The sequence below is a fragment of the Antechinus flavipes genome, chromosome 6, assembly GCF_016432865.1.
Source record: "Antechinus flavipes isolate AdamAnt ecotype Samford, QLD, Australia chromosome 6, AdamAnt_v2, whole genome shotgun sequence".
Taxonomy (NCBI): domain Eukaryota; kingdom Metazoa; phylum Chordata; class Mammalia; order Dasyuromorphia; family Dasyuridae; genus Antechinus; species Antechinus flavipes.
In genome coordinates, this window is record NC_067403.1 from 224,521,368 (window position 1) to 224,531,181 (window position 9,814).

General features: G+C 45.6%; 1 protein-coding gene across 1 annotated transcript; it reads right to left on the bottom strand.

Annotated features, from left to right (window-relative positions):
• Positions 1 to 1,729: 1,729 nt before the first annotated feature.
• On the bottom strand, positions 1,730 to 9,294 carry KCNA4 (potassium voltage-gated channel subfamily A member 4). Its single transcript, XM_051964919.1, has 2 exons — positions 8,834 to 9,294; positions 1,730 to 5,507 (listed from the first exon to the last, which is right to left on the bottom strand). The coding sequence occupies exon 2, from the start codon at positions 4,735 to 4,737 to the stop codon at positions 2,761 to 2,763; it is 1,977 nt and encodes a 658-aa protein (XP_051820879.1). The 5' UTR covers positions 4,738 to 5,507; positions 8,834 to 9,294; the 3' UTR covers positions 1,730 to 2,760.
• Positions 9,295 to 9,814: the final 520 nt, after the last annotated feature.

Sequence of the window (9,814 nt, forward strand, 5' to 3'; positions counted from 1 at the left end):
GCCCTCTTTTCATACTCTGTATCACTCTTGGAATTCTCCCCAGGAGAAATCCCAGGGACAAATCACCAATAAAACTATCTTGTGTTCACATACAATCAGCTTTTGTTAAGGAGCATAGAACGTCTGAAGAAATCACCTGGGCATCACAAAGTGACATAAGGTCCAGGAATTATTAATCCCCATGGTCACTTTGAATTGCCAGGGATGAGAAAGACTAAGCAGGATAATACCTAGGTTTGGGGAGCATTCAATGCTTTCCAAAGCATTTTCTCACAAGATCCTCACATAGACCCAGGGAGGCAACTATAGCAGATCATCTTATTTTAATGACAAATGAACTAAAAACAGGATTTAGTGATTTGCCCAAAGTCACCCAGCTGCCTATTGTCAGATTAGTTTTCCTGCTTCCTTGCCTTTTCACCATTTGTCTAACACTACTCAGCAACATAACAAGAAGGAGCAATGGAGTTTTAGTCCCTTGGTCTAGCATTTTTAGACTTCTTCACTGATGATGGATTACTGTCTAGCTAGAACTTTGGAAGCCAATTTTAACAGTGTCCAACAGCATTTAAAAATGAATTCAATCTGACTGCCTTCCAAATTACCCATATTCTTAAAGTTCATTTTTGGTAGAAGATGACCCTATGCAAACATAGTCTACGTGGATCCTATTCAAGGCTGAGTATCTCTATAAACCAAAACAAGGTTAAAGGGTTAAAGGAGAATAAAGAATTCTTTGTGTCTCTTATTTTTCCCACTAAGTTTTCTAATTTATACTTCAATAATCCTTTAAGCTGCAAGGTAGGATAGTACTGATCAGCTCACTCTTAATTATTATTATTAAAGACAACAATAATTAACATTTCTATAACACTTTAAGGTTTTCAGGTACTTAGCTGACATTATTTCATTTGATCCTCACAACAACCTGTGAGGTAGGTGTTATTATTATCTCCATTTCACAGATGAGGAAACTGAGGATGAAAAAAAAAAAAAAAAGCTGGTGAATATCTGAAGCAAGATTCAAACTCCGATCTCCCTGGCTCCAGCTACTCTATCTATCCATTATACTTTGCTGACTCTGTCTCAATGACACCTAGACAAGTACAGATAGGCACTGATTAATTAATTCTCATGCTGGAAATATCACAACACAGGGTGGCCTCTTCATTTTAGTTTTACTTCGATGTGAGATTCTGAATGTAATGTAAAAGGGGCTTCCCTTGGGATAGAAAAAGAAGGTGAGGGGCTTTCAGATGACTGGTGAAAATAAACTCTAGGTCCATAAATTCCTTAATGGATGAACAAAAGGAATATCAGTGTGGCCTGCACTCATAGACACATGGCTAGAGAAGAAAATAGAGATTTGATTTTCTTGTCCAACCCCCTTATTTTACAAATTTTACAAAACTAAGGCTTAGAGACACAAGAGATTTGGGTCATACAGAGAAGTGATAGCTTCAAATCGAGCTCCCCCAACACTAAATCCCACAATCTTTCCCCTGAATTATATTGTCTTTTCTCTGTACTTATGGGAAAATGTAATATTTATGCAGCCTGTTTACTAGTCATGTCTTAAGAACCATCGGCTGCAGTTGCTGGGCTTTTCATTTGTTGAAGAATTTTAACAGGGCATTTTTAACTTCAGTTAGATTATCCTAAGCTTAATATTTTTAAAGAAGTATGTTCAAAATAGTCTAGTTTTCAGAAGATCACTGTAACAGACCAATTTCAAAAGGCTTGATTGCGAGTTTTTACTTCACAATTCTTTTTCCAGATCACAGTTATTTATACTTTTAAAAGAGGATGGAATCAATACGCTGTTATCTGTGTGGCTAACAGTCTCACACAAAGAAAAACGGAGAACAATCAAATAAGACCCAGAAATCATTCTTCCAATGATTGTCATTGAACTGTAACATTAGTAAACATTCACAGTTTGAAATCTCATTCGATCGATCTCCAGCATAAAAGTAGTGCAAAAAAAACATTCCAGTTCCTTTATTTTATGGTCCCAACCTCGGTACATTTCCTCCAACTTCATGTCCTTCAGGATCATTATCAACACCTGCCACCGATGCTTTTCCAAAATTAATAATAAAAATAATTGATTTCTGTGGGCACATACAGCCTGTTTTTTTTTTAAGTTAATTTCCAGTTAAAAATAAACTCTGATAAATCCAGGATAAAACCATGGCCTCTATTCTGTTAGACAATTTACTTCTTTAAGTCTACACAGCAATTCATATAAATTTTTGGAAAAACAACCACTATGGAATCCAATGATTTCTGAGAGATTCTATGAAAGCATTGGTAAATGACCATTTGACTGTATTCATTCTTACATAGTAAATACTTCCAATGCCAACTTTTTTTTCTGCTATCATTAAGTAATTACTAGCAATGTTGACATCACAGGCACACATGCACATACACACACACTCACACATACACACATACATACACACACTTCCTGTCAAATGATCTTGGCTTTTTTTTTAATCATTTCTTCCAACCGATGTGCAAAACTCTTGCATTCTAATAAAAATATAAAGATTAATTTGCTTTCGTTTAGCCCCCAACCCCTTCTACAAGGTATATCATCTGCTTGATATGTGATACAAGTTTAGTTATAAGTAGGTCTCATTTAACCAATAAATGGTGTACTACTGTATGCATTAGACTCGTTTGCATATTTCAACTTCTTCACTGCACTCTCTATGCATAAATAGATTTGGAAACTTGGGAAGGGGGTAAGCATCACACGTCAGTCTCCACAGTCTTGGCATTGGTGCAGTTTTTTTTTTCTGTTTCACTGTCGTCCCCCTTCCCCTGACATTTTTCCTCTTTTGCACAAAGAGACTCCTTCACTCCTTCTTCCATCTCCAGATACTCAGACTTGTCTCCGAAGGAAGAAGAAGTTGAACTCCGGAATTTCTTCAGCAAGTTAGAGGGGAGATACGGGCAGCTGACCGCGTTCTGGGTCATCTGCGTCTGCTCTTCGTTTTCAGTCTCTCTGTGGTAGAAATAGTTAAAGTTGGAAACAATCACTGGCACTGGCAAAGCAATGGTTAACACACCTGCAATGGCACACAGGGACCCCACTATCTTGCCCCCCACTGTGATGGGCTTCATGTCCCCATAGCCCACAGTTGTCATGGTCACCACAGCCCACCAAAAGGCATCCGGGATGCTTTGGAAATGCGTAGTAGGCTCATCTGCTTCGGCAAAGTACACAGCACTGGAAAACAGGATGACCCCGATGAAGAGGAAAAAGATCAGAAGGCCCAGTTCCCGCATGCTGGCCCTGAGGGTGTGGCCCAGGATCTGAAGGCCCTTGGAGTGTCTGGAGAGCTTGAAGATCCGGAACACCCGGACCAGGCGAATGATCCTCAGGATGGCAAAGGACATGGCCTGCTGCTGTTGACCATTGCCACCCCCTTGTTGCTGGGCCAGATCGGTGCCCAGGGTGATGAAGTAAGGCAAAATGGAAACAATGTCAATGATGTTCATGATGTTCTTGAAGAACAGGGCTTGGCTCGGGCAGGCAAAGCAGCGGACCACAAACTCGAAGGAGAACCAGATGATGCAGACCGTCTCCACTATGAAAAAGGGATCATTGAAGATCGTGTGTCCGGAGTTCTCCAGGTGTGAAGACATGGTGTCATTGGGCAACAGGCCCCGCCCCCCAGCACTCATGGCCATGATGAGCTCCTTGTCGTCCCGGAACTCTGGCAGAGTCTCCAGGCAAAAGATGACGATGGAGATCAAGATGACCAGGACCGAGACTATGGCGATGCCCCTTGCCGGACTGGAACTTTCCGGGTATTCGAAGAGCAGCCAGATCTGTTTCTTGAACTCATTTTCAGGCAAAGCCTTGTCTTCCTCCTCCCTTACAAAGCCCTCGTCTTCCCGAAATTTGAGGAGGGCCTCCTCTCCCAGCTGGTAGAACTTCACTTCTTCCGTGAAGATGTCAAAAGGAACGTTGACTGGTCTCTTCAGACGCCCCCCTGACTGGTAGTAATACAAGATGGCATCGAAACTGGGCCGATTCCGGTCAAAAAAATACTCATTACGTAAAGGGTCAAAATACTGAGTCCTTTTCTCAGGATCTCCCAGTAGGGTCTCTGGAAACTGGGCTAGGGTTTTCATTTGGGTCTCGAAGCGTAGGCCCGATACGTTGATGACCACCCTCTCGCAGCAGTCACTATAGCGAACAGAACTGTAGCCACCCCCACCCCCATCATCCTGAGGCAGCAGGTCTGTGTAGGAACATTCATCCCCATGGTCATCCTCGCTATAATAAAACCTCCCATCTTCTTCCTCTTCCTCCTCCTCTTCCTCCTCCTCCTCTTCCTCACTCAGCTCCCTCAGGATTTTTTCTTCCGAACCACTAGGCATGAGGTCCGAGCAATGAGGAAAGCTGCTTTGGCGATGATGGATTTTCTTCTTCTCCGAAGCCCGCTGCTGCCGCCGCCGCCTTCTGCTGCTCCGGCTGCTCTGTGGGTCATGGGAAGAGCAGGCCCCCCGATTCTGATGGTGGTGATGAGAGCCGCTACCTCCTCCTGAGCCCCCGCTGCCTTCCACTGCGGCTGTGGCCGCGGCCACTGCCGCGGCAGCAGCGGCCCTAGAATGCGCTAGGCGCTCCCTCTCCCTGGCCCGGGCCTGAGCGGCGTATCCATAAGGCATGTGACTGTTGCACCCCGAGCTCTCGGCACTTACCATTGCAACCTCCATGGTGCCGGGTGGATGTGAGGGCCGAACCTAGGAGAAGAAGGGTGCTAAGAAAATGGATTGTTCCTGTCCCTTCACCAGATCAGGGAAGGTCTGGTTGCTTAGATGGATTTCTTGAAAGAACAATGATAACTCCAGTCCAACTTTTCATTTTCCACCCTATCTGCTCCCTAATTTCTTGCCTCGCATGGTTTCCACGTTGGCCACTGACCTTGGTCGGGGAGAATCCAACCGCAGCACTTTCCAGTCTAAGTCAGAAAAGCTGGGGTTTCCCAAGCATCTCTTTATTCCTGGGAACTCCAAACACAGAAAAGGTTTGGGAGCCAGTCTATGAGGAAGTCTTGAGGTTCAGAAGGAGCAAGCATCAGTCAGCCAGCAATGGCGCCAGGAAAATGCCTTCTCTTCTCCTGCCATGGAAATTGTCCAGCACTTGGTCTATCAAACTCAAATAAAAAAACAAGATGTCTCTAATTTTAACATCTGCCTTCAGGTGAGGGCTTAACCCACATCAGGTGTGGTGATGTAGGTCCTGCCATTGCTTCTCAAGCTCAGCAATTTTCTTAAACTCAGGACTTTGAAGTCCCCCACACATCAGTCCGTCAACAAAGTCTCAAGCCCAGGGGCAAAGGATGGGCAGAGGCAAAGGCTTTAGGAGCAACAGAGGGTACAAGAGGCCACTGCAATGTCAGACTCAACTCTGAGGTCTCCATAGAAGACAGGGAGGTGGAGATGAGTCACTCTTTGGCTAAGACCATGTAGAAGTTGCACTTGACCTGAAGAGAAGAAACAAATGGGATGGGGGAAGGGAGGGGGAGAAGAGGAAAAAACTGTCATTTTCCTAATAAAAATATCAGCCACCAACTCTTCTTGGATCTCCATGTGAATATCTAAATGAGTTTCTACTGGAGGCTCACTGGATCTCCAGGATTCCAAGCTCTCATCCTAAGTGGCCTAAGTGAAAGAAAAGAGGCTGGAAAGAACAGTCAAAAGCCATGCATTTGCTAAAAGTGTATTATAATCTGTTCCCTTATTCTTTTCTCACTTGTTTTTTTTCTTTCTTGATCCCACTTTAGTCTGTTTTCTGACCCAATTACCCCATTACTCAGTCTGTTTTCTTTGCACCTTTTAGTCTGTTCTTTCCTCTACTCTATACCCACATGATTCTCAACCCAAGTCTTTGCTTTCACCTATTCCAAATAAGAGAACCACAGAACCGTAGGCTGTGAGAACTAGGAAGGTCCTTGGAGATCTTCCAGGTTTTATTTACAGATGAGGAAACTGAGACTCAGAGGGAAAGACTCTGGGTTCAAGGTCAGTTGCCTGGGTAGGAGGAGAACTCAGGTCTTCTGATGATCCAACAGCCCTGATTCTAAATTCTCATTATTATTGATCCTTTATTTCTTGAGGATTTGTTTTTTGCTGCTCCCCATTTCTTTTGCCTTTTTAAAAATATAACACCGTTACAGTCTTACAGATCTTAAATAAGCTTCATCCTCACCCATTTCCCATCCTTCCATAATTTAAAGATTTAGAGATATCCCAACACAGGAGTAGCCTGATTATGCTTCTGCTCTCCATTGGTCTCTAGGCATACTTGAAAATCACAGTTCCTAATAATCCAGCTCTTTCCTTTCCTTTTTCTCCAAGTTTGTTTTTACGATTCCTGGCACAATTCCTACATAGGAGCTTAGAGAATCACAGATTTAGAACTGGAAGAGACTTTGGAGTTATCAACGCTAACCCCCTCATTTTACAGATGAGAAAATTTAGTTCCAGAGAGGTTAAGGTATTTTACTGGGTGACAATGATTGCTTCTGAGATGAAAGTCGATTCTAGATCCAGCATTCTAACCACTCCACAATATAGTCTCTTGATTCTTGTCTATCCCTTTTTAGCCTTCCCTAGTTATTCTCCCACTCATGTCCCTCATCTCCCCATCCCCACAAATCTTCTTTCTTTGCTTTTCTCAGCATCTACATTTCATTCCAACCTTCTCTTTACCAAAGAATACACCTTTCTCCAAGATCCAGTCTGCATTCCACTGTCACTGAGTTTCCCTCTGGACTTCCAAAAAGTCTTTATCTTGTGTCCCCCCCTCCTGGCTCCTCAAATCCATGTATTCACCAAATAAAGCACCAAACCTCCTATTTCCCTCCCTATTTTCTCTTTATGATGCAATAGAATTCAAGAAGTGACTTTGGAATTGGGGGATGATTAAAGAGATAATTCACGGACCGTTTTTTATATCATTTTCCACTTCTGTTGTTACTAGATGCGTCCAGATCCATGAGACCAAAAGAAAAAAGGTTTTTCAGGAATCCTTGAGAGAATCTATCTCTTGACCACCTGCTGCTCCTTCCTGAAGTGTGTCAGCCCTGAAGGCCCTAGAAAGCATTAAGGACATGGAAGCCCAGGGTGGAAACTGGGGACCATATACCTCTCCCCAAATAAGGAAGCTTTTCTTGGGAAGACGAGGAAGTCCCCATTTGGAGGTTTCCCAGGCAACAGAACTGAGAGACTACATCTCTCAAAGTGTCTTACATTATCTTTTTCTATGTCCTCAAGAAATTATTTGTGCATGCTAGAGGAAGTCCAAATGTCCAAATGCAATACATCTCTGGGTTTATTTTCACAATAGAAAATTTATAAAAGAAGACTCCTTATGATCAGTTCAGGTCAAATCTGCACAAGGTAGTTTGTTTGTTTTTTGTTTTAGTTTCTTGTTGCTGATTTGTGGGTGTCTGTGGGATTTCAGATCTCTCTATCCCCACTTCCCAATGCTTAGTCAAATATATCAGTAAATTGAACCCCTGTGTATAGAGATAAAGTATATAACCACAACTTTCTCCGTGTAATCTCTTATTTCTCCTGACCTTTAGCCATTCGGGAGGCAGGACTCTCAGTAACAGGCTAGGCCATCTCCTTTACATCCACTTGTCCCCTACTCCCACTCTCTGAACTGATTTAGGAGGTGTGGGGGGATAGGAGAGTGGGAGTCACTTTCAATCCCCTCTCCCTCTGTTCAAACATCTCCCTTCCCTGTCATTGGTCTCCAGTTACCTCACTGTCCCTTTTCTTTAAAGAGTTCCCTCCCACCTAACCAGCCTGACTAGGTCAACCCTTCCCCAGGGTGCTCTAGGCTGATTCAAATTTACTCCCCAGGGCTTCTCAGTAGGGACCTACCTAAGGAAGCTCTTTGCTATCCCTTTTTATCTCTGAATTCCCATAGATACTGAGAGTGCACAGTAGGTGTTTAATAAATGTTTGTTGGCTGATTTATTGACATAAGGTCATAAGACTAATAGAATTATGCTCAATTTCTTCTCCCCCCATCACCACATACACCCTTTAGACTCCTCCTATTTCTCTATCCTCCCACCCCCATCACCGCCTCCAGGGATATAATTTGTCTTATTTCTAATTTGCCCCCCAAGGTCCGGGATGGTACCCGGACCCACTCCCTCTGATGGTGTGTGTGTGTGTGTGTGTGTGTGTGTGTGTGTGTGTGTGTGTGAGATGTGTGCACATCCGAAAGCCAACACACAGTGAAAAATAAGCACCCCAACACACACGCGCCATTTATATAGTCCCTAAGTGTGTGCTCATCATATGCTGATAAAAATACATGCAAATTCAGAGCTGGGAGAAGCAAGCAAGCAAACGAAACCCGCTCACCAGCTGTTCCCCAAAGGAACAGCAGACCAGACTCGGGGATGAGGCAGGCAGCCTCTGCTAAAGCGAACCCCCGCCCCCCCCTACCCCTCCGCTGGGGAAACGACATCTTTAATGGAACAGTCGCCTCCGGATACAGGTTTATGCCTAAGCCCAGGAACCCGGGACGAGAAGCCCCTTCCCCGCGATCGGGAAAATAACAACTGTTGGCAAGGGAGCAAACAGCATCCTCTGCACCTCCCTTCTCCCACCTCCCAGGGTTATTTTTAACCGCCTTCCATTCATGCCCTTCTGGCAGCTCCTGGTAGCCCCCTCCCCCGCCCTGCATCCATGTCTTGTTTTTAAACAGAAACTCTGTTCTCCTCCCCTCTCCCCCGAGGGGAAGGAAGGGAAAGAGAGGAGGGAAAAAGAATGCAAGGATACTCACCGTTCCCAAGCCGAGGATGAGGAGGGAAAGGGTCTCCCTAGTTTGCCAAGCCAAAAGCCAACAAGGATGGATGGTAGAGAGAAATCCAGGAGAAAAGGGAGGAGCGCTCAGGTGGGGGGGGGGGGAGGAGGTGGAGGGGCCAAAACAGATCCAGCGAGCACCTTCTCAGATCGACGGGGGTGGAAGGGACTGAGGGAAGAGGCTAAGGAGCCCGGGAATCTTCACGGCTGAGGGAGAGGATGATGAGACCCTGGAAGGACCCAGGAGTCCAGGTGCCTCCAGAGATCTGCGTTCCCAGAGACGCCTGGGAGGAAACTGGAGAGCCACACATAGGGAGAGGGGCAAAAAGAGGGGGAGGGAGTCAAGGGAAAGGAAGAAAATCCTAGACAGCAGCGCTCACTTGTTAAGTCCGAATTTCTTCCCTAAAATCTCAATCTTTCTCTTTCTCTCTCTCTCTCTCTTTCTCTCTCTCTCTTTCTCTCTTTCTCTCTCTCTCTCTTCTCTTTCTCTCTTTCTCTCTCCCTCTCCCTCTCTTTCTCGCTCTCTCTTTTTCTCTTTCTCTCTCTCTCCTCCTTCTCTCTCGAAGCAGCAGCAGCAGCACACGCCTCCCCGGGCGGGGGCGGGGCCAGGGCCGGGCCGAGGGTGTGGCGATCGCGGCTGTCGCCAGGGGCGCCCACCCCGGAGGGTGCAGGGGGGCGGGCACAGTCACGACGCCGCAATTCCCTCCCCCGCCCCACCCCCTCCCCTGGGACCCTGCGGCCCCCCACCCCCTGGGAAGGGCTGACTGTCTGGGATGAGGCTTCTTGCTCGGCTATTCTGGAGGCCTTTCCATAGGGTCTTGTCTGGCGCACCCCATCACCATCATCACCACCACCACCCCTGAGAAGGTGGGGGGGGCGAGATAAAGAGCGAGAAGAGAGAGAGGAGGAGGCGGAGTCCTGGGAAGTGGGAGGGTAGAGAACCCGACGGCCAGAGCAAGAG

Excerpts from the sequence above, each read along its gene's own strand:
- KCNA4 (XM_051964919.1), bottom strand. The coding sequence starts at position 4,737 with ATGGAGGTTGCAATGGTAAGTGCCGAGAGCTCGGGGTGCAACAGTCAC.